This window comes from Coloeus monedula (assembly GCF_965178545.1).
Source record: "Coloeus monedula genome assembly, chromosome: 33".
NCBI lineage: Eukaryota > Metazoa > Chordata > Aves > Passeriformes > Corvidae > Coloeus > Coloeus monedula.
The window spans coordinates 3,072,648-3,100,080 of record NC_138813.1 but is presented as its reverse complement, the minus strand read 5'-3'; the positions used below and the strand labels follow the sequence as shown (position 1 = coordinate 3,100,080).

The following is a 27,433-nucleotide window of genomic DNA, read 5'->3' as shown; positions in this document are numbered from 1 at the left end:
GTGCCCACCCGCAGGACCCCGTGCCCACCCCCAGGGTCCCGTGCCCACCCCGTGCCCACCCCCGGACCCCGTGCCCACCCCCAGCACCCCGTGCCCACCCCGAGGGTCCCGTGCCCACCCCAGCACCCCGTGCCCACCCCGAGGGTCCCGTGCCCACCCCCGGACCCCGTGCCCACCCCGCCCCTCTCACCTGGCTCCCCCATGCCCGCGGGCTCCATGCCCAGCCCCTCCTGGGGGTAGAAGCCATCGTAGAACCCCCCCGGAGCCGCCCCCGGGCCCGGCGGGAGCAGCCCCGAGTGGGGGTGGGGCGGCTCCTCGGGGCCCCCCCCGGCTCCGTAGGGCAGCAGGGGGGGCCCCCCCGGGCCCATGGCGGTGCCCATGGCGGTGCCCATGGCGGTGCCCATCCCCGGGCCCAGCTCCGGGCCCAGCTCCGGGGGCAGGGGGGGGCCGGGGGGACCCCCGGGGGGGCCCGGGAAGCGCGGGGGGGGCGGCCCCGGGTGCCTGGGGGGGGAACAGAGGGGAAATCCAGGGGGGGGTTTTACAGCTCTGCCCCCCAAAGTGCCCCCCAGATACCGCCAGGTACCCCCCAGGTACCCCCCAGATACCCCCAGGTGCCCCCCAGGTGCCCTCACCTGACGCCCAGGTACACCCCCCCCGTCCCCCAGGTATGCCCAGATGCCACCCAGGTACCCCCCAGGTGCCTCCAGGTGTGCCCAGGTACCCCCCCCCCCACCCCCCAGGTGCCCCCAAGTGCCCCCCAGATGACTCCAGGTGCCCCCAGTTGCCCCCAGGTGTCTGCAGGTGCCTCCCCAGGTGTGCCCAGGTGCCCCCAGGTGCCCCCCAGCTGCCTCCAGCTACCCTCCCCTGTCCCCCAGGTGCCCCCAGGTGCCCTCACCTGCCCCGCAGGTACCCCCCAGGTGCCCTCACCTGATGCCCAGGTACCCCCAGGTGCCCCCAGGTACCCGCAGGTGCCTGCAGGTACCCCTAGGTACCCCGCAGGTGCCCTCCCCTGCCCCGCAGGTGCCCTCACCTGACGACCAGGTACCCCCAGGTGCCCGCAGGTGCCCGCAGGTGCCCTCACCTGACGCCCAGGTACCCGCAGGTGCCCCCAGGTGCCCCCCAGGTGCCCTCCCCTGCCCCGCAGGTGCCCGCAGGTGCCCGCAGGTGCCCTCACCTGACGCCCAGCTTCTCGGCCAGCTGCCCCGTGGGCCTCACGACGATCTCGAACAGGGACGGGATCTTCTTGAAGGGATCCGGGGGCGGCTCCAGGGGGTCCCCGGGCATGGGGGGCGGGGGGGGGAGGGGCAGCGGCGGCGGCCCGGGGGGGAGGGGCGAGGGGGGCGCGGGGGGGGGCGCGGGGGGCCGGGGGGGGGTGGGCAGCAGCCCCACGCCCGGGGGCGGCTTGGGCAGGGGGTTGATGCCCTGCTTCTTGAGCTCCTCCACCTCCTTCTCGTCCTCGGCGCCCGCCTCGGCATCGTCCGCCAGCATCTGCGGGGAGCCGGCGGCTGCTGCGGGCACTGGGAGGGACTGGGAGGGACTGGGGGCACTGGGGGAGTGGGGGACTGGGGGGGACTGGGAGGGACTGGGAGGGACTGGGGGAGTGGGGGAGTGGGGGGGACTGGGGGGGACTGGGAGGGACTGGGAGGGACTGGGGGAGTGGGGGAGTGGGGGACTGGGGGGGACTGGGGGACTGGGGGCACTGGGGGCACTGGGGGAGTGGGGGGAGTGGGAGGAGTGGGAGGGACTGGGAGGGACTGGGAGGGACTGGGAGGGAGTGGGGGAGTGGGGGAGTGGGGGACTGGGGGCACTGGGGGAGTGGGGGAGTGGGGGAGTGGGGGGATGGGGGGAGTGGGAGGGACTGGGAGGGACTGGGAGGGACTGGGAGAGTGGGGGAGTGGGGGGAGTGGGAGGCACTGGGAGCACTGGGAGGCACTGGGAGGGACTGGGGGAGTGGGAGGGACTGGGAGGGACTTGGGGGAATGGGGGGAGTGTGAGGAGTGGGGGGAGTGGGAGGGACTGGGAGCACTGGGAGGGCACTGGAAGGGACTGGGAGGGGAGTGGGAGGGACCGGGGGGGACTGGGCGGGACTGGGGGAGTGGGAGGGACTGGAAGGGACTGGGGGGAGTGGGAGGTACTGGGAGGCACTGGGAGAGCAGTGGGAAGGATGGGGAGGGACTGGGGGGGAGGGGGAGGGACTGGGAGGCACTGGGGGGACTGGGAGGGACTGGGGGGCACTGGGAGGGACTGGGAGGGAGTGGGGGGAGTGGGGGGAGTGGGGGAGTGGGGGGCACTGGGAGGGACTGGGAGCATTGGGAGGGCACTGGGAGGGACTGGGGGGGACTGGGGGAAGTAGGAGGAGTGGAAGGGACTGGGGGGAGTGGGAGGGACTGGGGGCACTGGGGGGGACTGGGCGGCACTGGGGGGGACTGGGGGGGAGTGGGAGGCACTGGGAGGGACTGGGAGAGACTGGGGGGCACTGGGAGGGACTGGGAGGGACTGGGAGGGACTGGGGGGAGTGGGGGGATGGGGGCAGTGGGAGGGGACTGGGAAGGACTGGGAGAACTGGGGGGAGTGGGGAAACTGGGGGGACTGGGGCGGGATCCGCGTGGGATCGGGGCGGGAGTTGGGCGGGATCTAGGTGGGATCGGGGCAGGATCCGTGTGGGATCCGTGTGGGATTTGGGCAGGATCTGGGTGGGATCCCTGTGGGATCTGTGTGGGATCCAAGCGGGATCCGTGTGGGATCAGTTTGGGATCCCTGTGGGATCCATTTGGGATCGGTTCGGGATCAGTTTTGGATCCATGTGGGATCCGTTCGGGCTCCATTCGGGATCCATTTGGGATCCGTTCAGGATCCGTTTGGGCTCCGTTCGGGATCGGTTCGGGATCGGTTCAGGATCCGTTTGGGCTCTGTTTGGGCTCTGTTTGGGATTGGTTCGGGATCGGTTTGGGCTCCGTTCGGGATCCATTTGGGCTCCGTTCAGGATCCGTTCGGGCTCTGTTCGGGATCCTTGTGGGATCCATGCGGGATGGGTTCGGGATGGGTTCGGGATCCATGCGGGATGGGTTGGGGATGGGCTGGGGATGGGTTGGGGATGGGTTGGGGATCGGTTCGGGATCCATGTGGGATGGGTTGGGGATGGGTTGGGGATCAGTTCGGGATGGGTTCGGGATCAGTTCGGGATCCATGTGGGATGGGTTGGGGATGGGTTGGGGATCAGTTCGGGATGGGTTCGGGATCAGTTCGGGATCCATGTGGGATGGGTTGGGGATCGGTTCGGGATGGGTTCGGGATGGGTTTGGGATCCATGTGGGATGGGTTGGGGATGGGCTGGGGATCAGTTCGGGATCAGTTCGGGATCAGTTCGGGATCCATGTGGGATCAGTTTGGGATGGGTTTGGGATGGGTTTGGGATGGGTTGGGGATCAGTTCGGGATGGGTTCGGGATCAGTTCAGGATCCATGTGGGATGGGTTGGGGATGGGTTGGGGATGGGTTCGGGATCGGTTTGGGATCAGTTCGGGATGGGTTGGGGATGGGCTGGGGATCAGTTTGGGATGGGTTCGGGATCAGTTCGGGATCCATGTGGGATGGGTTGGGGATCGGTTCGGGATGGGTTCGGGATGGGTTTGGGATCCATGTGGGATGGGTTGGGGATGGGCTGGGGATCAGTTCGGGATCAGTTCGGGATCAGTTCGGGATCCATGTGGGATCAGTTTGGGATGGGTTTGGGATGGGTTTGGGATGGGTTGGGGATCAGTTCGGGATGGGTTCGGGATCAGTTCGGGATCCATGTGGGATGGGTTGGGGATGGGTTCGGGCTCGGTTCGGGATGGGTTCGGGATCAGTTCGGGATGGGCTGGGGATGGGTTGGGGATGGGTTGGGGATGGGTTCGGGATCCATGTGGGATCGGTTCGGGCTCGGTTCGGGCTCGGTTCGGGCTCGGTTCGGGCTCGGTTCGGGATCGGTTGGGGATGGGTTCGGGAGCCCCGCGGGCCGTACCTTGTCGAGCAGGTGCCGGGTGTCGTCGCAGAGCGGCGCGTGCGAGAACATGCAGTCGTCGCCGTTGATGCAGAGCCCCGTGGTGTGGAAGAGCTTGCACGGGAAATCCCGTGGGCAGCGCCCGTCAAGGCAAAGCAACCGCCCTAAGCCTGGCCTGGGGCACTAAACCCGGCTCAGGGGCACTAAACCCGGCTCATGGGCACTAAGCCCGGCTCAGGGGGCACTAAACCCGGCTCATGGGCACTAAGCCCGGCTCATGGGCACTAAACCCGGCTCAGGGGCACTAAGCCCGGCTCAGGGGGCACTAAACCTGACTCAGGGGCACTAAACCCGGCTCATGGGCACTAAGCCCGGCTCAGGGGCACTAAACCCGGCTCAGGGGCACTAAACCCGGCTCAGGGGCACTAAACCCGGCTCAGGGGCACTAAGCCCGGCTCAGGGGCACTAAACCCGGCTCAGGGGCACTAAACCCGGCTCATGGGCACTAAGCCCGGCTCAGGGGGCACTAAACCTGACTCAGGGGCACTAAACCCGGCTCATGGGCACTAAGCCCGGCTCAGGGGCACTAAACCCGGCTCAGGGGCACTAAACCCGGCTCAGGGGCACTAAGCCCGGCTCAGGGGCACTAAACCCGGCTCAGGGGCACTAAGCCTGGCTCAGGGGCACTAAACCCGACTCAGGGGCACTAAACCCGGCTCATGGGCACTAAGCCCGGCTCAGGGGCACTAAACCCGACTCAGGGGCACTAAGCCCGGCTCAGGGGCACTAAGCCCGGCTCAGGGGGCACTAAGCCCGGCTCAGGGGCACTAAGCCCGGCTCAGGGGCACTAAACCCGGCTCAGGGGCACTAAGCCTGGCTCAGGGGCACTAAACCCGGCTCATGGGCACTAAACCCAGCTCAGGGGCACTAAACCCGGCTCAGGGGCACTAAGCCCAGCCTGGGGCACTAAACCCGGCTCAGGGGCACTAAACCCGACTCAGGGGCACTAAGCCCGGCTCATGGGCACTAAGCCCGGCTCAGGGGCACTAAACCCGACTCAGGGGCACTAAGCCCGGCTCAGGGGGCACTAAGCCCGGCTCAGGGGCACTAAGCCCGGCTCATGGGCACTAAGCCCGGCTCATGGGCACTAAGCCCGGCTCAGGGGCACTAAACCCGGCTCAGGGGCACTAAGCCTGGCTCAGGGGCACTAAACCCGGCTCATGGGCACTAAACCCGGCTCAGGGGCACTAAACCCGGCTCAGGGGCACTAAGCCCAGCCTGGGGCACTAAACCCGGCTCAGGGGCACTAAACCCGGCTCATGGGCACTAAGCCCGGCCTGGGGCACTAAGCCCGGCTCAGGGGCACTAAGCCCGGCTCATGGGCACTAAGCCCGGCCTGGGGCACTAAGCCCGGCTCAGGGGCACTAAACCCGGCTCAGGGGCACTAAACCCGGCTCAGGGGCACTAAACCCGACTCATGGGCACTAAGCCCGGCTCAGGGGCACTAAACCCAGCCTGGGGCACTAAACCCGGCCCAGGGGCACTAAACCCGGCCCAGGGGCACTAAACCTGGCTCAGGGGCACTAAGCCCGGCTCAGGGGCACTAAACCCGGCTCATGGGCACTAAACCCGGCTCAGGGGCACTAAGCCCGGCCTGGGGCACTAAGCCCGGCTCATGGGCACTAAACCCGGCTCAGGGGCACTAAACCCGGCTCATGGGCACTAAACCCAGCCCGGGGCACTAAACCCGGCCCGGGGCACTAAGCCCGGCCCGGGGCACGCCCAGCCCACCCCAAGGCTGGGTTTAACCCCCTCTGGCTCCCTTAAGGCCCGGTTTAACCCCGTTTCTGGCTCCTTTAAGGCCCGGTTTAACCTCGTTTCTGGCTCGTTTAAGGCTGGGTTTAACCCCGTTTCTGCCTCGTTTAAGGCCCGGTTTAGACCCTTTCTGGCTCCTTTAAGGCCCAGTTTAACCCCGTTTCTGGCTCCTTTAAGGCCCAGTTTAACCCTGTTTCTGGCTCCTTTAAGGCCCGGTTTAAGCCCCTTTCTGGCTTCTTTAAGACCAAATTTAACCCAATTTCTGGCTCGTTTAAGGCTGGGTTTAACCCCATTTCAGGCTCCTTTAAGGCTGGGTTTAAGCCGGCTTCAGGCTTGTTTAAGGCCAGCCTTGAGGCCATTTCAAAGCGGTTTTAAGCCAGTTTTAGGCCAGGTTCGGGGCAGTGTCAGGCCGGACTCAGGCCAGACTCAGGCCAGGCTCAGGCCGGGTTCAGGCCGGGCTCAGGCCGGGCTCAGGCCGGGTTTAGGCCGGGCTCAGGCCGGCTCCAAGGATATCGTGCATGTAGGGACAGCTGTCGGCGCGCGCGCAGTAGCCCGTGATGTAGAACTTGCACAGCTCCCGCTTCTTGGGCAGCTCGATGTCGTGGCTGAAGTTGCAGTGGTCACCCTGCGGCCACGGGGGGACAGCGGGGATTAAACGGGGGAATAAAGGGGGAAAAAGGGGAATAAAGGGGCAAAAAGGGGGGATTAAAGGGGGGAAAGGGGGAATAAAGGGGGGGAAAGGGGGGAAAAGGGGGAAAAGGGGAATAAAGGGGGGAAAAGGGGGGGAAAGGGGGGAACAAAGGGGGGGAAAGGGGGAAAAAGGGGGCAAAAAGGGGGGAAAAAAGGGGAGGTAAAGGGGGGTAAAGGGGGGATAGAGGGGGGATTAAAGGGGGGATTAAAGGGGGGATAAAGGGGGGATCGAGGTGGGATATAGGGGGAGATAAGGGTGGGATTAAAGGGGGGAAAAAGGGGGGACAAAGGGGAAAAAAGGGGGGATAAAGGTGGGATACAGCTGGAAAAGGTGGGAAAAGTGGGATATGATGGGAAAAGCGGGACACAGGCGGGATAAAAGTGGGATAAAGGGGAGATAAAGGTGGGATAAAAGTGGGATAAAGGAGACATAAAGGTGGGATAAAAGGGAGATAAAAGTGGAATACAGGTGGGATAAAGGGGGGATAAAGGGGGAAAAAGGGGAAAAAGGGGGGAAAAAGGGGGGATAAAGGGGGAATAAAGGGGGGGACACAGCTGGGAAGAATGGGAAAAGTGGGATATGAGGGGAAAAGCGGGACACAGGCAGGGGACAGGTGGGATACAGGGGGGATAAAAGTGGGATAGAGGGGGAATAAAGGGGGGATAAAGGCAGGACACAGGAGGGAAAGGTGGGAAAAGTGGGACACAGGTGGGGTAAAGGTGGGAAAAAAGTGGGATAGAAGTGGGATAAAGGTGGGATAAAGGGGGGATAAAGGCGGGATACAGCTGGGAAAGGTGGGAAAAGCGGGATATGGGGGTAAAAGCGGGACACAGGCAGGGGACAGGCAGGGGACAGGCAGGACCCAGGTGACCGCCCCGAAATCGCCACCCCACGGCTCCGGGAAGGTTCCGGAAGGATTCCCCGGCTCCGGCCTCGCCGTTCCCGGCGGGAATTTGGGGAATGTGGGGCCGGGAAGGCCTTACCCAGGTGCACCTGCCCTCCACGAAGTACTTGCAGATGACCTTGCCCTTCTTGTCCGAGGGCAGGTGGGGCTTGTCGTGCTCGTTGCGCCGGTAGCCGCCCCCGTCCTGCGGGAAAAACGCCGGGAATTGGGGCTGGAACGCCGGGAAAGCGGGAAATCCTCGGCACGGATGGGGTGTGGGGTGTGCTGAGCACAAAATCCCGGGATTTGGGGGGAAAAGAGGGGATTTGGGGGGAAAAAGGGGGATTTGGGGTGTGCTGAGCACAAAATCCCGGGATTTGGGGGGAAAAAGGGGGATTTGGGGTGTGCTGAGCACAAAATCCCGGGATTTGGGGGGAAAAAGGGGGATTTGGGGGGAAAAGAGGGGATTTGGGGTGTGCTGAGCACAAAATCCCGGGATTTGGGGGGAAAAAGGGGGATTTGGGGTGTGCTGAGCACAAAATCCCAGGATTTGGGGGAAAAAGGGGGATTTGGGGGTGCAAAAGACAGGATTTGGGATGTGCTGAGCACAAAATCCTGAGATTTGGGGGGAAAAAAGGGGATTTGGGGGGAAAAAGGGGGATTTGGGGTGTGCCGAGCACAAAATCCCGGGATTTGGGGGGAAAAGAGGGGGATTTGGGGTGTGCTGAGCACAAAATTCTGGGATTTGGGGGAAAAGAGGGGGATTTGGGGGGGAAAAGGGGGATTTGGGGGGAAAAAGGGGGATTTGGGGTGTGCTGAGCACAAAATTCTGGGATTTGGGGGAAAAGAGGGGGATTTGGGGGGAAAAAGGGGGATTTGGGGGGAAAAAGGGGGATTTGGGGGTGCAAAAGACGGGATTTGGGATGTGCTGAGCACAAAATCCTGAGATTTGGGAGGAAAAGGGGGGATTTGGGGTGTTTTGAGGGCAAAATCCCAGGATTTGGGGGGAAAAGGAGGGATTTGGGGTGTGCTGAGCACAAAATCCTGGGATTTGGGGGCGAAAGAGGGACATGCAGAGCACAAAATCCCGGGATTTGGGGGAAAAAAGGGAGATTTGGGACATTTCAAGGGCAAAATCCCAGGATTTGGAGGGGGAAAGGAGGGATTTGGGATGTGCTGAGCACAAAATCCCAGGATTTGGGGGGGGAAATGGGGATTTGGGGGGGAAAGAGGGGGATTTGGGACGTTTTGAGGGCAAAATCCTGGGATTTGGAGGGAAAAAGGGGGATTTGGGGTGTGCTGAGCACAAAATCCCAGGATTTGGGGGGGGGAAATGGGGATTTGGGGGAGAAAGAGGGGGATTTGGGACGTTTTGAGGGCAAAATCGTGGGATTTGGGGGAGAACAAACAGGAAGGAGCCGCCGCCCCGGTGGGAATTGGGGCAGCTTTTGAGGATCCTGGGAGGATCTCTGGGAATCCTGGTGGGAATGGCAGTGGGAATTGGGGCAGCTTTTGAGGATCCTGGGAGGATCTCCAGGAATTGCGGTGGGAATTCCGATGGGAATGGCGGTGGGAATCCCGGTGAGTGGGAATGACGGTGGGAATTGGGGCAGCTTTTGAGGATCCTGGTGGGATTTCCGGGAATCCTGGTGGGAATCCCGGTGGGAACTGGGGCAGTTTTTGAGGATCCCGGTGGGATTCCGGTGGGATTCCCGGTGGGAACGGCGGTGGGAACTGGGGCAGTTGTTGAGGATCCTGGCAGGATTCCCGGTGGGAATTGGGGCAGTTGTTGAGGATCCTGGCAGGATTCCCGGTGGGATTCCCGGTGGGATTCCCGGTGGGAACTGGGGCAGTTGTTGAGGATCCTGGCAGGATTCCCGGTGGGAATTGGGGCAATTGTTGAGGATCCCGGTGGGATTCTCGGTGGGATTCCCGGTGGGAATTGGGGCAGTTGTTGAGGATCCTGGCGGGATTCCCGGTGGGATTCCCGGTGGGAACTGGGGCAGTTGTTGAGGATCCCGGTGGGATTCCCGGTGGGAATTGGGGCAGTTGTTGAGGATCCTGGCGGGATTCCCGGTGGGAATTGGGGCAGTTGTTGAGGATCCTGGTGGGATTCCCGGTGGGATTCCCGGTGGGAACTGGGGCAGTTGTTGAGGATCCCGGTGGGATTCCGGTGGGATTCCCGGCGGGATTCCCGGCGGGAGGAGGCTCTCACCGGCAGCTCGTCGTCGTAGAAGTCGTCGTCGTCGTTGATCCCGGCTTTGCCCATCCCGCTCCGGCCGCGCCCGCGGCCTCTCCCGAGCCCTTTGCTCCCGCGGCCCCGGGGAGCCCGGCCCCGGCCCCGGCTCAGGCCTGGAGGGAGCGAGGGGAGATGGGAATTATTGGGATTGGGAATGGGAATTCCCTGGGATCCAGGCCTGGAAGGAGGGATTGGGAACTGGGAATTGGGAACTGGGAATTCCCTGGGATCCAGGCCTGGAAGGAGGGATTGGGAACTGGGAATTGGGAACTGGGAATTCCCCGGGATCCAGGCCTGGAAGGAGCAAGGGGAGATGGGAATTATTGGGAATTGGGAATGGGGAATTCCCCGGGATCCAGGCCTGGAATGAGCGAGGGGAGATGGGAATTATTGGGAATTGGGAATGGGGAATTCCCCGGGATCCAGGCCTGGAATGAGCGAGGGGAGATGGGAATTATTGGGAACTGGGAATTCCCTGGGATCCAGGCCTGGAAGGAGGGATTGGGAACTGGGAATTGGGAATGGGAATTGGGAACTGGGAATTCCCCGGGATCCAGGCCTGGAAGGAGCAAGGGGAGATGGGAATTATTGGGAATTGGGAATGGGGAATTCCCCGGGATCCAGGCCTGGAATGAGCGAGGGGAGATGGGAATTATTGGGAACTGGGAATTCCCTGGGATCCAGGCCTGGAAGGAGGGATTGGGAACTGGGAATTGGGAATGGGAATTGGGAACTGGGAATTCCCCGGGATCCAGGCCTGGAAGGAGGGATTGGGAACTGGGAATTGGGTGGGAATTCCCTGGGATCCAGGCCTGGAAGGAGGGATTGGGAACTGGGAATTCCCTGGGATCCAGGCCTGGAAGGAGCGAGGGGAGATGGGAATTATTGGGAATTGGGAATGGGGAATTCCCCAGGATCCAGGCCTGGAAGGAGGGATGGGAGTTGGGAATTGGGATTTGGGAATGGGAATTGGGAACTGGGAATTCCCTGGGATCCAGGCCTGGAAGGAGGGATGGGAGTCGGGAATTATTGGGAATTGGGAACTGGGAATTCCCCGGGATCCAGGCCTGGAAGGAGGGATTGGGTACTGGGAATTGGGATTTGGGAATGGGAATTGGGAATGGGGTGGGAATTCCCCAGGATCCAGGCCCGGAATGAGGGATTGCGATGGTGGGATTTGGGAATGGGATGGGAATTCCCAGCCCTGGCCCCGGTTCAGGCCTGAAATGAGGGATTGGGAATTGGGAATTCCCCAGGATCCAGGCCTGGAATGAGGGGAGGGATTTGGGATTTGGGATGTTGGGAATTCCTTGGGATGTTGGGAATTCTCACCCTGGCCCTGCTCCAGGCCTGGAATGAGGGTGGGATTTGGGATTTGGGATGTTGGGAATTCCTTGGGATGTTGGGAATTCTCACCCTGGCCCTGCTCCAGGCCTGGAATGAGGGTGGGATTTGGGATTTGGGATGTTGGGAATTCCTTAGGATGTTGGGAATTCTCACCCCGGCCCCGCTCCAGGCCTGGAATGAGGGTGGGATTTGGGATTTGGGATGTTGGGAATTCTCACCCCGGCCCCGCTCCAGGCCTGGAATGAGGGTGGGATTTGGGATTTGGGATGTTGGGAATTCTCACCCCGGCCCCGCTCCAGGCCTGGAATGAGGGTGGGATTTGGGATTTGGGATTTGGGATGTTGGGAATTCTCACCCCGGCCCCGCTCCTTGCTGCGCCGGTACTGCGACAGCTCCTTGGCGTAGTCGTCGAAGTCGTCGTCGCCCAGCGGCTCCTCGGGGTCGCAGTACTGGGAAAAAACGGGAATTCTCTGGGAATTCCCCGGGAATTCTCCACAGGGAGCGGTGGGGAAGGGGGCAGAGGAACCCAGGGGTGTCCCCGGAGCTCAGCCCCACCCGGCCGTTCCCACCCTTCTCCCGAGGAACCCCAGGATGGGGCTGGGAATCCCAGGATGGGGCTGGGAACCCCAGGATGGGGCTGGAATCCCATCCAGAGCCCCGGGATGGGGCTGGAATCCCATCCAGAACTCCGGGATGGGGCTGGAATCCCATCCAGAACTCCGGGATGGGGCTGGAATCCCATCCAGAGCCCTGGGATGAGGCTGGAATCCCATCCAGAGCCCCGGGATGGGGCTGGAATCCCATCCAGAACTTTGGGATGGGGCTGGAATCCCATCCAGAACTCTGGGATGGGGCTGGAATCCCATCCAGAGCCCCGGGATGGGGCTGGAATCCCATCCAGAGCCCCGGGATGGGGCTGGAATCCCATCCAGAGCCCCGGGATGGGGCTGGAATCCCATCCAGAGCCCTGGGATGGGGCTGGAATCCCATCCAGAACTCCAGGACAGGGTGGGAATTCCATGATGGGACCCCCAGGATGGGGCTGGAATTCCAGGATGGGACCCCCACACCGGGGCTGGAATTCCAGGATAGGACCCCCAGGATGAGGCCAGAATTCCAGGACAGAACCCCCAGGATGGGTCCGGAATTCCATGACAGGACCCACAGGCTGGAGCCAGAATTCCATGATGGGACCCCCAGGCTGGAGCCAGAATTCCAGGACAGAACCCCCAGGCCGGGGCTGGAATTCCAAGACAAAACCCCCAGGCTGGGGCCGGAATTCCAGGACGGAATCCCCAGGACGAGGCTGGAATTCCAGGACAGAACCCCCAGGACAGGGCTGGAATTCCAAGACAGAACCCCCAGGACTGGGCTGGAATTCCAAGACAGAACCCCCAGGACAGGGCTGGAATTCCAGGACGGGACCCCCAGGACAGGACCCCCAGGATGGAGCCAGAATTCCAGGACAGAACCCCCAGGCCGGGGCCGGAATTCCAGGACAGGACCCCCAGACTGGAGCCAGAATTCCAGGATGGAACCCCCAGGACGAGGCCGGAATTCCAGGACAGGACCCCCAGACTGGAGCCAGAATTCCAGGATGGAACCCCCAGGCCGGGGCTGGAATTCCAGGACAGAACCCCCAGGATGAGGCCGGAATTCCATGACAGGACCCACAGGCTGGAGCCAGAATTCCAAGACAGAACCCCCAGGATGAGGCCGGAATTCCAGGACAGAACCCCCAGACTGGAGCCAGAATTCCAGGACAGAACCCCCAGGCCGGGGCTGGAATTCCAAGACAGAACCCCCAGGACAGGGCTGGAATTCCAGGACGGGACCCCCAGGACAGGACCCCCAAGATGGAGCCAGAATTCGAGGACGGAACCCCCAGGACGAGGCCGGAATTCCAGGACGGAACCCCCAGGACGAGGCCGGAATTCCAGGACAGGACCCCCAGACTGGAGCCAGAATTCCAGGACAGAACCCCCAGGACGAGGCCGGAATTCCAGGACGGAACCCCCAGGATGAGTCTGGAATTCCAGGACAGGACCCCCAGACTGGAGCCAGAATTCCAGGACAGAACCCCCAGGACGAGGCCGGAATTCCAGGACAGAACCCCCAGGCTGCAGCCAGAATTCCATGATGGGACCCCCAGGATGGGTCTGGAATTCCAGGACAGAACCCCCAGGACAGGGCTGCAATTCCAGGACAGAACCCCCAGACTGGAGCCAGAATTCCAGGATGGAACCCCCAGACTGGAGCCAGAATTCCAGGACAGAACCCCCAGGCCGGGGCCGGAATTCCAGGACGGAACCCCCAGGACGAGGCCGGAATTCCAGGACAGAACCCCCAGGATGAGGCCGGAATTCCATCCAGAACCCCCAGGATGAGGCCGGAATTCCGGCCGGGAACGCCGCCCCGTCCCCGCTCACCTCCATGTCCTCGTCGTAGGCGTCGTCCTCGTCCTCGGGGTCGCTGCGGCCCCGGCCCCGGCCCCGGGGTAGCCCCCGGCCCCGCATCCCCCCGCGGCCACCGCGGCCCCGGAAGCCCCGGCCCCGGGCGCGCCCTGCGGAGAGAGCCGCGAGTGCCAGAAACGGGGCAAAAACCCTCACAAATCGGGGCTTTTTTTTGAGGTTTGGGGTTCGAGGCACCAAAAAAAAAAAAAAAAAAGGATTTTTTTGGGGGGGGGGGGTTTTGGGGATTTTTCCGAGCGGATCCATGGGAAGATGGGTTTGGAGGGAAGGGAAGGGCGGTTCTGGAGGGAGTTTGGGGTTGGGAGGGTAAAAAGGGGGTTTTTCCTGGGATTGGACAGCGGGTTTGGAGGGAATTGGGGGGTTTGGCCATCAAAAAAAGGCATTTTTGAGGGTATTGAAGGGATTTTGTAACGGTTTTTCCTGGTTTTCCCAGATTTTCTGGGTGCTCCCGGGAACCTCGGAGGTTCTGGGTGGGAATCAGCGGGAATTTGGGAGTTCCAATCCCGTTAATTCCAGCTCCTCGGGGGGGTTGGGGCAGGACTGGATCCCAGGCCGCTCTCCCCGGGTGGAATTCCGGCCTTTTTAGGCCAAAACTCATCGGTTTTCCCGTTTTTTTGGGGGTTTTTCCTGGATTTTCTGGGTGCTCCCGGGAACCTCGGAGGTTTGGGGTGGGAAATTGGGGAATCCTAATCCAGGGATTCCAACTCTTTGGGGAGTCTGGGGGCAGGATTGGATCCCAGGATGCTCTGCCGGGGTGGAACCGGGCGGGTTTTGACCCATTTTGGAGCATTTCTCCAGGTTTTCCCTGCTTTTCCCTGGTTTTTTCCCAGTTTTCCCCCATTTTTCCCAAGTTTTTCCCAGTTTTCTTCAAGCTTTCCCTGGTTTTTCCCAGCTGTTCGTGGTTGTCCCCGCTCTCCCCAGCTGTTCCCAGTTTGTCCCTGGCTGTTCCCAGTTGGTCCCCAGCTGTTCCCAGTTGGTCCCCAGCTGTTCCCAGTTTGTCCCAGTTTGTTCCCAGCCGTTCCCACTGCTCCCATCCACTCCCAGTTTGTCCCAGTTTGTTCCCAGCCGTTCCCAGCCATTCCCACTGCTCCCATCCACTCCCAGTTTGTCCCAGTTTGTTCCCAGCCATTCCCCAGCCATTCCCACTGCTCCCATCCATTCCCAGTTTGTCCCAGTTTGTTCCCAGCTGTTCCCCAGCCATTCCCACTGCTCCCATCCATTCCCAGTTTGCCCAGTTGGCCGCACCTCTGCCGCGCTGGCCGCCGCCGTCCTTGCAGCGCCGGTAGTGGCCCAGCTCCCAGTTTGTCCCAGTTTGTCCCAGTTTGTTCCCAGCCATTCCCCAGCCGTTCCCAGCCGTTCCCACTGCTCCCATCCACTCCCAGTTTGCCCAGTTTGCCCAGTTGGCCGCACCTCTGCCGCGCTGGCCGCCGCCGTCCTTGCAGCGCCGGTAGTGGCCCAGCTCCCAGTTTGTCCCAGTTTGTCCCAGTTTGTCCCAGTTTGTTCCCAGCCATTCCCCAGCCGTTCCCAGCCGTTCCCACTGCTCCCATCCATTCCCAGTTTGTCCCAGTTTGCCCAGTTGGCCGCACCTCTGCCGCGCTGGCCGCCGCCGTCCTTGCAGCGCCGGTAGTGGCCCAGCTCCCAGTTTGTCCCAGTTTGTCCCAGTTTGTTCCCAGCCATTCCCCAGCCGTTCCCAGCCATTCCCACTGCTCCCATCCATTCCCAGTTTGTCCCAGTTTGTTCCCAGCCATTCCCCAGCCGTTCCCAGCCGTTCCCACTGCTCCCATCCATTCCCAGTTTGCCCAGTTTGCCCAGTTGGCCGCACCTCTGCCGCGCTGGCCGCCGCCGTCCTTGCAGCGCCGGTAGTGGCCCAGCTCCCAGTTTGTCCCAGTTTGTCCCAGTTTGTTCCCAGCTGTTCCCCAGCCATTCCCCAGCCATTCCCACTGCTCCCATCCATTCCCAGTTTGTCCCAGTTTGTTCCCAGCTGTTTCCCAGCCATTCCCACTGCTCCCATCCATTCCCAGTTTGCCCAGTTTGCCCAGTTGGCCGCACCTCTGCCGCGCTGGCCGCCGCCGTCCTTGCAGCGCCGGTAGTGGCCCAGCTCCCAGTTTGTCCCAGTTTGTCCCAGTTTGTTCCCAGCTGTTCCCCAGCCATTCCCCAGCCATTCCCACTGCTCCCATCCATTCCCAGTTTGTCCCAGTTTGTTCCCAGCCATTCCCCAGCCATTCCCACTGCTCCCATCCATTCCCAGTTTGTCCCAGTTTGTTCCCAGCCATTCCCCAGCCATTCCCACTGCTCCCATCCATTCCCAGTTTGCCCAGTTTGCCCAGTTGGCCGCACCTCTGCCGCGCTGGCCGCCGCCGTCCTTGCAGCGCCGGTAGTGGCCCAGCTCCCAGTTTGTCCCAGTTTGTCCCAGTTTGTTCCCAGCCGTTCCCAGCCATTCCCACTGCTCCCATCCATTCCCAGTTTGCCCAGTTTGCCCAGTTGGCCGCACCTCTGCCGCGCTGGCCGCCGCCGTCCTTGCAGCGCCGGTAGTGGCCCAGCTCCCAGTTTGTCCCAGTTTGTCCCAGTTTGTTCCCAGCCGTTCCCCAGCCATTCCCACTGCTCCCATCCATTCCCAGTTTGTCCCAGTTTGTTCCCAGCTGTTTCCCAGCCATTCCCACTGCTCCCATCCATTCCCAGTTTGCCCAGTTTGCCCAGTTGGCCGCACCTCTGCCGCGCTGGCCGCCGCCGTCCTTGCAGCGCCGGTAGTGGCCCAGCTCCCAGTTTGTCCCAGTTTGTCCCAGTTTGTTCCCAGCCGTTCCCCAGCCGTTCCCACTGCTCCCATCCATTCCCAGTTTGCCCAGTTTGCCCAGTTGGCCGCACCTCTGCCACGCTGGCCGCCGCCGTCCTTGCAGCGCCGGTAGTGGCCCAGCTCCCAGTTTGTCCCAGTTTGTCCCAGTTTGTTCCCAGCTGTTTCCCAGCCATTCCCACTGCTCCCATCCATTCCCAGTTTGCCCAGTTTGCCCAGTTGGCCGCACCTCTGCCGCGCTGGCCGCCGCCGTCCTTGCAGCGCCGGTAGTGGCCCAGCTCCCAGTTTGTCCCAGTTTGTCCCAGTTTGTTCCCAGCCGTTCCCCAGCCATTCCCACTGCTCCCATCCATTCCCAGTTTGTCCCAGTTTGTTCCCAGCTGTTTCCCAGCCATTCCCACTGCTCCCATCCATTCCCAGTTTGCCCAGTTTGCCCAGTTGGCCGCACCTCTGCCGCGCTGGCCGCCGCCGTCCTTGCAGCGCCGGTAGTGGCCCAGCTCCCAGTTTGTCCCAGTTTGTCCCAGTTTGTCCCAGTTTGTTCCCAGCCATTCCCCAGCCGTTCCCAGCCGTTCCCACTGCTCCCATCCATTCCCAGTTTGTCCCAGTTTGCCCAGTTGGCCGCACCTCTGCCGCGCTGGCCGCCGCCGTCCTTGCAGCGCCGGTAGTGGCCCAGCTCCCAGTTTGTCCCAGTTTGTCCCAGTTTGTTCCCAGCCGTTCCCCAGCCGTTCCCAGCCATTCCCACTGCTCCCATCCATTCCCAGTTTGTCCCAGTTTGTTCCCAGCCATTCCCCAGCCGTTCCCAGCCGTTCCCACTGCTCCCATCCACTCCCAGTTTGCCCAGTTTGCCCAGTTGGCCGCACCTCTGCCGCGCTGGCCGCCGCCGTCCTTGCAGCGCCGGTAGTGGCCCAGCTCCCAGTTTGTCCCAGTTTGTCCCAGTTTGTTCCCAGCCATTCCCCAGCCATTCCCACTGCTCCCATCCACTCCCAGTTTGCCCAGTTTGCCCAGTTGGCCGCACCTCTGCCGCGCTGGCCGCCGCCGTCCTTGCAGCGCCGGTAGTGGCCCAGCTCCCAGTTTGTCCCAGTTTGTCCCAGTTTGTTCCCAGCCGTTCCCCAGCCGTTCCCAGCCATTCCCACTGCTCCCATCCATTCCCAGTTTGCCCAGTTTGCCCAGTTGGCCGCACCTCTGCCGCGCTGGCCGCCGCCGTCCTTGCAGCGCCGGTAGTGGCCCAGCTCCCAGTTTGTCCCAGTTTGTCCCAGTTTGTTCCCAGCCGTTCCCCAGCCATTCCCACTGCTCCCATCCATTCCCAGTTTGTCCCAGTTTGCCCAGTTGGCCGCACCTCTGCCGCGCTGGCCGCCGCCGTCCTTGCAGCGCCGGTAGTGGCCCAGCTCCCAGTTTGTCCCAGTTTGTTCCCAGCCGTTCCCCAGCCATTCCCACTGCTCCCATCCATTCCCAGTTTGTCCCAGTTTGCCCAGTTGGCCGCACCTCTGCCGCGCTGGCCGCCGCCGTCCTTGCAGCGCCGGTAGTGGCCCAGCTCCCAGTTTGTCCCAGTTTGTCCCAGTTTGTTCCCAGCCGTTCCCCAGCCATTCCCACTGCTCCCATCCATTCCCAGTTTGTCCCAGTTTGCCCAGTTGGCCGCACCTCTGCCGCGCTGGCCGCCGCCGTCCTTGCAGCGCCGGTAGTGGCCCAGCTCCCAGTTTGTCCCAGTTTGTTCCAGTTTGTTCCCAGCCGTTCCCCAGCCATTCCCACTGCTCCCATCCATTCCCAGTTTGTCCCAGTTTGCCCAGTTGGCCGCACCTCTGCCGCGCTGGCCGCCGCCGTCCTTGCAGCGCCGGTAGTGGCCCAGCTCCCAGTTTGTCCCAGTTTGTCCCAGTTTGTTCCCAGCCGTTCCCCAGCCGTTCCCACTGCTCCCATCCATTCCCAGTTTGCCCAGTTGGCCGCACCTCTGCCGCGCTGGCCGCCGCCGTCCTTGCAGCGCCGGTAGTGGCCCAGCTCCTTGCCGAAGTCGCCGTAGCCGTCCTTGGGCGCCTCCTCCTCCTCCTCCTCGTCGGCCTCGAAGGCCCCGAACTCGTCGGCCTCGAACTCCTCGTAGCCCCCGTAGCCCTTGGAGTCGCCCTTGGCGTGGCCCTTGCGGGGGCCCTGTGGCCCGTGCGACTGGGAGTACTGGTGGCACTGGGAGCGCGGGCACGGCCTCGGCTCAGCGTCGGCACCGCCAGCTCAGCCCCGCTTAGACCCAGTCCCAGTTAGTCCCAGTTAGACCCAGTCCCTCCCAGTCAGTCCCAGTTACTCCCGGTCAGTCCCAGTCACTCCCAGTTAGTCCCAGTTAGTCTCAGTTAGTCCCAGTTACTCCCAGTCAGTCTCGGTCACTCCAGTCACTTCCAGTCAGTCCTGGTCAGTCCCAGTTAGTCCCAGTTAGTCTCAATCACTCCCAGTTAGTCTCAGTTACTCCCAGTAAGTCCCAGTCAGGCCCAGTCACTCCCAGTAAGTCCCAGTTAGTCCCGGTTAGTTGCGGTCAGTCCCAGTTACTCCAAACCACTCCCAGTTAGTCCCAGTCACCCCCAGTAAGTCCCAGTCACTCCCAGTAAGTCCCAGTCACTCCCAATTAGTCCCAGTCACTCCCAATTAGTCCCAGTCACTCTCAGTTAGTCCCGGTTAGTCCCAGTCACTCCCAGTTACTCCCAGTTAGTCCCAGTCACTCCCAGTTAGTCCCGGTTAGTTGTGGTCAGTCCCAGTTACTCCAAATCGCTCCCAGTTAGTCCCAGTCACTCCCAGTTAGTCCTGGTTAGTCCCAGTCAGTCCCAGTTACTCCCAGTTAGTCCTGGTCAGTCCCAGTAAGTCCCGGTCAGTCTCAGTTACTCCCAGTTAGTCCCAGCCACTCCCGGTTAGTTCCAGTCAGGCCCAGTCATTCCCAGTTAGTCCCAGTCACTCCCGGTTAGTCCCAGTTACTCCCAGTTAGTCCCAGTCATTCCCAGTCATTCCCAGTTAGTCCCAGTTACTCCCAGTCAGTCCCAGTCACTCATGGAGTAGAAGGGACAGTGATTATTCCCACTATTCCCAGTGATTATTCCCAGTATTCCCAGTGACTCATGGCACAGGGGTGGGCTGTATCCCCAGTGATTATCCCCAGTATCCCCAGTGATTATCCCCAGTGATCATCCCCAGTGATCATTCCCAGTTCTCCCAGTATCCCCAGTAACTCACAGGATAGGGGGGGCTGTACTCGCGGTACTTGTGGTGCCCCTTCTCGCCGGGGCTGTGTTCCCAGGGATTATCCCCAGCTGTTACCCCACTATTCCCAGCTGTTACCCCACCATTCCCAGTACTCCCAGTACTCCCAGTTCTCCCAGTACTCCCAGTATCCCCAGTAACTCACAGGATAGGGGGGGCTGTACTCGTGGTACTTGCGGTGCCCCTTCTCGCCGGGGCTGTGTTCCCAGGGATTATCCCCAGGGATTATCCCCACCATTCCCAGCTGTTACCCCACCATTCCCAGCTGTTATCCCCACCATTCCCAGTTCTCCCAGTTCTCCCAGTATCCCCAGTGACTCACGGCGTAGGGGGGGCTGTATTCCCGGTACTTGCGGTGCCCCTTCTCGCCGGGGCTGTGTTCCCAGGGATTATCCCCACCATTCCCAGCTGTTACCCCACCATTCCCAGCTGTTACCCCACCATTCCCAGTACTCCCAGTACTCCCAGTATCCCCAGTGACTCACGGCATACGGGGGGCTGTACTCGCGGTACTTGCGGTGCCCCTTCTCGCCGGGGCTGTGTTCCCAGGGATTATCCCCAGGAATTATCCCCACTATCCCCAGCTGTTACCCCACCATTCCCAGTTCTCCCAGTTCTCCCAGTACTCCCAGTATCCCCAGTAACTCACAGGATAGGGGGGGCTGTATTCCCGGTACTTGCGGTGCCCCTTCTCGCCGGGGCTGTGTTCCCAGGGATTATCCCCACCATTCCCAGCTGTTACCCCACCATTCCCAGCTGTTACCCCACCATTCCCAGTACTCCCAGTACTCCCAGTATCCCCAGTGACTCACGGCATACGGGGGGCTGTACTCGCGGTACTTGCGGTGCCCCTTCTCGCCGGGGCTGTGTTCCCAGGGATTATCCCCAGGAATTATCCCCACTATCCCCAGCTGTTACCCCACCATTCCCAGTTCTCCCAGTTCTCCCAGTACTCCCAGTATCCCCAGTGACTCACAGGATAGGGGGGGCTGTACTCGCGGTACTTGCGGTGCCCCTTCTCGCCGGGGCTGTGTTCCCAGGGATTATCCCCACTATCCCCAGCTGTTACCCCACCATTCCCAGCTGTTACCCCACCATTCCCAGTTCTCCCAGTTCTCCCAGTATCCCCAGTGACTCACGGCGTAGGGGGGGCTGTATTCCCGGTACTTGCGGTGCCCCTTCTCGCCGGGGCTGTACTCGGAGTCGTCGCTGTGCTCGGAGGGCTCCTCGCTGGACGAGGCGTGGCGCTGCCGAGAGCCCGGCCCGCCTCACTCCCAGCCCTGCCCGGCCTCGGGAACTCCCAGCCCGGCCCCCCTCGCCCTCCTCATCCCTCGGGAATCCCCGATTGCCCTGGGAAAATCCCTGATTTCCCTGGGAGAATCCCAAATTTCCTTGGGAGAATCCCAGATTACCCTGGGAAAATCCCCGATTTCCCTGGGAGAATCCCAAATTTCCCTGGGAAAATCCCCAATTTCCTTGGGAAAATCCCCAAATTCCCTGGGAAAATCCCCAATTTCCTTCGGAAAATCCCCGATTTCCTTGGGAGAATCCCCGATTTCCTTGGGAAAATCCCCAGATTTCTTTGGGAAAATCCCCAAAGTTCCTTGGGAAAATCCCCAAAGTTCCCTGCAAAAATCCCCAGATTTCCTTGGGAAAATCCCCAAAGTTCCTTGGGAAAATCCCCAAATTCCTTGGGAAAATCCCCAAATTTCCTTGGGAAAATCCCCTGATTTCCTTGGGAGAATCCCAAATTTCCCTGGGAAAATCCCAGATTTCCTTGGGAAGATCCCAAAATTTCCCTGGGAAAATCCCTATAGTTCCTTGGGAAAATCCCCAAATTTCCTTGGGAAGATCCCCGATTTCCTTGGGAGAATCCCAAATTTCCTTGGGAGAATCCCCAAATTTCCTTGGGAAAATCCCCTGATTTCCTTGGGAGAATCCCAAATTTCCCTGGAAAAATCCCCAATTTCCCTGGGAAAATCCCCAAATTTCCTTGGGAAAATCCCCAAAGTTCCTTGGGAAAATCCCAGATTTCCTTGGGAAGATCCCAAAATTTCCCTGGGAAAATCCCCAAAGTTCCTTGGGAAAATCCCCAATTTCCCTGGGAAAATCCCTGAAGTTCCTTGGGAAAATCCCCAAATTTCCTTGGGAAGATCCCCAAATTTCCTGGGAAAATCCCAAATTTCCTGGGAAAATCCCCAATTTCCCTGCAAAAATCCCCAAATTTCCCTGGAAAAATCCCCAATTTCCCTGCAAAAATCCCTGATTTCCTTGGGAAAATCCCCAATTTCCTTGGGAAAATCCCACCCCATCCCTCCTCAGGGAGAAAATCTGCCCCTCCCCCCCCGGAATTCCCAAAATCCCAGGAATCTGGAAGGGATTTTGGGCATTAGGATACAGAAAATGGGATTTTTGGAGGATTTAAGGCATTTCCTCCCCCCTCCCGGGAATTCCCAAAATCCCAGGAATTCGGAAGGGATTTTGGGCATCAGGATACAGAAAATGGGATTTTTGGAGGATTTAAGGGATTTTCTGGAAAGGGAATTGGGGTCTAATCCACGAAACATTGGATTTCGAGGGAATCTGAGGAAATTTTAGGGAGATTCCAGGATCGAACCACGGCTTTTCCCTGGGATTCCTCGGGAATTCTCAAAAGAATTCTGCAGCTCAGCACACAAAGAAACGGGATTTGAAGGAATTTTCGGAGGGGCGGAAAATGGGGAAAAAAATCCTGGATGAGCCCCGAAATTCCAGAATGTGGGGGGGGCGGGGGGGGAAGGGGCGGAATTCCCAACCTTGTGCTTGGATTTCCGCTTTTTCTTGGATCTCCTCTTCTCCTTCTCCTTGCGCCGCTTGCGCTTCAGCCTCCGGTGGGATTTCTCCTCCTCGGAGTCGCTGCGGTGCCGCTCCCGCCGGGATTGGGGCTGGCCCTGGCACTGGGAATGTTCCGGGGCCTCGTCGCCGCCGTCGTCCTCCAGCTCGCCCTCCTCCAGCTCGCCATCCTCCCTGGAAAAGCAGCGGGAATCGTCCGGCTCGGGGCGGAGGAAAAACCGGGAATCCAAGCGGCTGCAGCTGCTCGGAGCTGGGAGCGTTGCCTGGAATTCCTGAGGGATTCTCCCAAATTCCAGAGGGATTCCTTAAAATTCTGGTGGGATTCCCTAAAATTCCTGTAGGATTTCCCCAAATTCTGGCGGGATTCCCTAAAATTTCTGAGGAATTCCCCCAAATTCCTGCGGGATTCCCTAAAATTTCTGAGGAATTCCCCCAAATTCCTGCGGGATTCCCTAAAATTTCTGAGGAATTCCCCCAAAATTCCTGCAGGGATTCCCCCAAATTCCGGCAGGATTCCCTGAAATTCCTGCAGGATTCCCTGAAATTCCTGAGGGATTCCCCCAAATTCCAGCAGGATTCCCTGAAATTCCTGTGCGATTCCCTAAAATTGTGGCGGGATTCCCTAAAATTCCTGTAGGATTTCCCCAAATTCCAGCAGGATTCCCTAAAATTCTGGCGGGATTCCCTAAAATTCCTGCAGGGATTCCCCCAAATTCCTGCGGGATTCCCTGAAATTTCTGAGGAATTCCCCCAAAATTCTGGCAGGATTCCCCCAAAATTCCTGCAGGATTCCCCCAAATTCCTGCAGGATTCCCGGATTTCTGTGGGATTCCCCCAAATTCCTGCAGGATTCCCTGAAATTCCTGTGCGATTCCCTAAAATTGTGGCGGGATTCCCTAAAATTCCTGTAGGATTTCCCCAAATTCCGGCAAGATTCCCTGAAATTCCGCAGGGATTCCCTAAAATTCTGGTGGGATTCCCCCAAATTCCGGCGGGATTCCCTAAAATTTCTGAGGAATTCTCCCAAAATTCCTGCAGGGATTCCCCCAAATTCCAGCAGGATTCCCTGAAATTCCTGTGCGATTCCCTAAAATTCTGGCGGGATTCCCTAAAATTCCTGCAGGATTTCCCCAAATTCCAGCGGGATTCCCTAAAATTCTGGTGGGATTCCCTAAAATTCCTGTAGGGATTCCCCCAAATTCCGGCGGGACTCCCCCAAATTCCAGCAGGATTCCCCCAAATTCCGGCAGGATTCCCTGAAATTCCGGCAGGATTCCCCAAAATTCCTGGGGGATTCCCCAAAATTCCTGCAGGATTCCCCCAAATTCCTGCAGGATTCCCGGATTTCTGTGGGATTCCACCAAATTCCTGTGGGATTCCCTAAAATTCCAGCGGGATTCCCCAAAATTCTGGTGGGATTCCCTAAAATTCTGGCGGGATTCCCCAAATTCCGGCAGGATTCCCCCAAATTCCTGTGCGATTCCCTAAAATTTCTGAGGAATTCCCCCAAAATTCCTGCGGGATTCCCCCCAAAATCCGGCAGGATTCCCCAAAATTCCTGGGGGATTCCCCCAAATTCCTGCAGGATTCCCCCGAAATTCCTGCAGGATTCCCCCAAAATTCCTGCAGGATTCCCTGAAATTCCTGGGGGATTCCCCAAAATTCCTGAGAGATTCCCCCAAATTCCTGGGGGATTCCCCCAAATTCCTGCAGGATTCCCGGATTTCTGTGGGATTCCACCAAATTCCTGTGGGATTCCCTAAAATTCTGGCAGGATTCCCTAAAATTCCAGTGGGATTCCTCCAAATTCCTGCGGGATTCCCTAAAATTTCTGAGGAATTCTCCCAAAATTCCTGCAGGGATTCCCTGAAATTCCGGCGGGATTCCCCCAAATTCCGGTGGGATTCTCCCAAATTCCTGAGGGATTCCCCAAAATTCCTGCGGGATTCCCCCAAAATTCCGGCAGGATTTCCCCAAATTCCTGAGGGATTCCCTAAAATTCCGGTGGAATTCCCCCAAATTCCTGGGGGATTCCCTAAAATTCCTGGGGGATTCCCTAAAATTCTGGCAAGATTCCCTAAGATTTCTGAGGAATTCCCCCAAAATTTCTGAGGAATTCCCCCAAATTCCTGCGGGATTCCCCAAAATTCTGGTGGGATTCCCTAAAATTCCTGCAGGATTCCCCCAAATTCCTGTGGGATTCCCCCAAAATTCCGGTGGGATTCCCTAAAATTCCAGCAGGATTCCCCCAGATTCTGGCAGGATTCCCCCAAATTCCTGAGGGATTCCCTGAAATTCCTGAGAGATTCCCCCAAATTCCTGGGGGATTCCCCAAAATTCCTGCGGGATTCCCGGATTTCTGTGGGATTCCCCCAAATTCCTGAGGGATTCCACAAATTCCTGGGGGATTCCCCAAAATTCCTGCGGGATTCCCTAAAATTCCTGCAGGATTCCCGGACTTCCAGGGGATTCCCAAATTCCTGAGGGATTCCCCAAAATTCTGGCGGGATTCCCCCAAAATCCAGAGGGATTCCCCAAATTCCTGCCAGATTCCTCCAAATTCCTGCGGGATTCCCCAAAATTCCAGCGGGATTCCCAAAATTCCTGGGGGATTCCCCCAAATTCCTGCAGGATTCCCTAAAATTCCTGAGGGATTCCCCCAAATTCCTGCAGGATTCCCAAATTCCTGGGGGATCCCCAAAATTTCTGGGGATTCCCCAAATTCCTGCAGGATTCCCCAAATTTCTACGCGATTCCCAAAATTCTGGGGCATTCCCGAATTCCTGGGGGATTCCCCAAAATTCCTGGGGGATTCCCGAATTCCTGCAGGATTCCCAAATTCCTGGGGGATTCCCGGATTTCCAGGGGATTCCCAAATTCCTGGGGGATTCCTGAACAAAGCAAAGAGCCCCGGATTCGGCTCCCCCCACCCCGGAGCCGCCGGGAAAGCCCCAAATCCGCCCCTTTTTGCCCCAGAACGAGGCAGCGGCCGCCCGGGAAATCGGGATTGACCCCCTGGAATCCCAAACACGCCGGGAAAAGGGGGAGGAGGGGGTGAAATTCCCCCAAATTCCTGGGATTCCTTCCAGTTATTTCCACCTGAACGCCAAATTCCAGAGGGTTCCGCTCGGGTTTCGGGGATTTGGGAATGGTGGGAGGGCGGAAATCCATAAAAATGGGGTTTTATCCCCAAAATCCACTGGATGGATGAGCTCGGGGGGGGGGGAGGGGAGGGATTTTCAGGATCAGGATGGGAATGGGGGGAATTTGGGAATGCCAGGTTAGGAAGGAGGATTTTGGGATCCTGCAGAGGGGTTTGGGGGGGATGGAGCGTCCTGGGCTCTTCCCAGCGGGATTCGAGGCCGGATCCCTCTGGGATTTGGGTGGAATTCCCAGGGATTTGGGCCATGGGTTCTCCTCATTTTCCAGCTTTTTCCAGGGAGTTCCCAGCTGATCCCGATTTGGGGATCCCGGCCCCAAATCCCTGAGTATCCCAGAAAACCCCGGGTTTAATTCCAGGGAAAAAGCATCAGCCAAGGGAATGAAGGAGCTGCTTCAAACCTCCAACTTTTCCTGGGAATTTGGGAATTTTTTTTTTTTTAAAAATCCCATTTTGGGGGGTTTTGATGCTTTTTTTGTCCCATAAACCCCCAAGGATTTGGGGCTGGATCCTGCTGCCGGCATTCCCAAAATCCCTGGGTTTGGGAGGAAGGAGAACTTCCCAGAGCTACAATTCCAGAGGGTTTTGGGAAATTTCAGGATTTTTGGGACTCAGGAGTGAATCCCAAAGGTTTTCCCTCAGGGAATTCTCACATAAATCCACAGAAAAAAAAACCCCCAGGAACGCCAGGATTTGGGATTGAGCCGGGATAACCCCCCCTTGCTCAGCCCCAAAAACACCTCCAGGGAGCACAAAAATCCCGGGAAAAAGGAAAAGGATGCAAAAAAATCCCTGGGAAAAGAAGAATTCCCAGCGGGGGCGACCCCAAACGGCTCCAGAATCCCGGGAATCCCCATTTTTTATGGATGGAAAAGGCTCTGGATCCCGGAAAATCCAGGCCAGGGGCTGCAAACCCCAAGGAAAAGCCCCCCCAAAAAAAGGAGTTGAATTCCTGTGGTTGGAATTTAGATTCAAAAGTTTTCATGGAATTGGGCAAGAATTCCTTAAAATCCCGGCAGCACAATCCTGAAAATCCTGGCACCCCCAATTCCCGCTTTTCCAGCCCTCAAAAAGGGACAAAATCACCCCAAACTTCCCCGTTTTCCTTCTTTTTTTCCCATTTTCCCTCTCTTTTTTGGGCCTTTTCCCATTTTCCCTCTTTTTTTTGGGCCTTTTTCCCATTTTCCCTCTTTTTTCGGGGGCCTTTTCTCCATTTTCCCTCTTTTTTGGGGGCCTTTTTCCCATTTCCCCTCTTCTTTTGGGCCTTTTCACCACTTTCCCTCTTTTTTTGAATCCTTTTCCCCATTTTCCCTCTTTTCTTTAATCCTTTTTCCCATTTCCCCTCTTTTTTTGAATCCTTTTTCCCCATTTTCCCTCCTTTTCTTTGGAGCTTTTTTCCCATTTTCCCTTTCTTTGAGCCTTTCCCCATTTTCCCTTTTTAAAATCCTTTTTCCCATTTTCCCTCCTTTTTTTGGGGCCTTTTTCCCATTTTCCCTCTTTTTTTCCCAGTTTCCTTCTCCCTCTTTCTTTCCAGCATTTTCCCTCTTTTTCCCCCCCTTTTCTCTCACAATTCCCTTTTTCCTCCTCTTTTTCCCCCCCTTTTCTCTCACAATTCCCTTTTTCCTCCTCTTTCCCCCCCCTTTTCTCTCAAAATTCTCTTTTTTCTCTTGTCCCTCCCCTTTTCTCTCACAATTCCCTTTTTCTCCTCTTTTCCCTCTTTTCCCCCCCCTTTCCTCTCACAATTCCCTTTTTCCCCCTCTTTTCCCCTCCTTTTCTCTCACAATTCCCTTTTTTCTCTTTTCCCTCCCCCTTTTCTCTCACAATTCCCTTTTTCCCCTCTTTCCCCTTTTTCCCCCCTTTTCTCTCTCAATTCCCTTTTCCCCCCTCTTTTCCCCCCCTTTTCTCTCTCAATTCCCTTTTCCCCCCTCTTTTCCCCCCCTTTTCTCTCTCAATTCCCTTTTCCCCCCTCTTTTTCCCCCCTTTTCTCTCACAATTCCCTTTTTC

At 59.1% G+C, this 27,433-nt stretch overlaps 1 protein-coding gene across 3 annotated transcripts in view; it reads right to left on the bottom strand.

Moving 5' to 3' along the window:
• The window catches only part of ZC3H4 (zinc finger CCCH-type containing 4), a 36,871-nt gene that overhangs the window by 4,808 nt on the left and 4,630 nt on the right, over positions 1 to 27,433 (bottom strand). For all 3 annotated transcript variants that reach the window (XR_014227180.1, XM_082299752.1, XM_082299753.1), the window contains exons 2-12: positions 22,233 to 22,443; positions 20,577 to 20,684; positions 18,153 to 18,381; positions 13,386 to 13,519; positions 11,312 to 11,405; positions 9,586 to 9,722; positions 7,471 to 7,575; positions 6,310 to 6,421; positions 4,003 to 4,112; positions 1,175 to 1,488; positions 191 to 501 (exon numbers count right to left, since the gene is read on the bottom strand). Coding sequence is in view for 2 of the 3 variants with exons in the window: in XM_082299752.1 (XP_082155878.1) it covers positions 191 to 501; positions 1,175 to 1,488; positions 4,003 to 4,112; positions 6,310 to 6,421; positions 7,471 to 7,575; positions 9,586 to 9,722; positions 11,312 to 11,405; positions 13,386 to 13,519; positions 18,153 to 18,381; positions 20,577 to 20,684; positions 22,233 to 22,443 (1,865 nt within the window). In the remaining variant the exon portion in view is untranslated. The remainder of the gene's footprint in view (positions 1 to 190; positions 502 to 1,174; positions 1,489 to 4,002; positions 4,113 to 6,309; positions 6,422 to 7,470; positions 7,576 to 9,585; positions 9,723 to 11,311; positions 11,406 to 13,385; positions 13,520 to 18,152; positions 18,382 to 20,576; positions 20,685 to 22,232; positions 22,444 to 27,433) is intronic.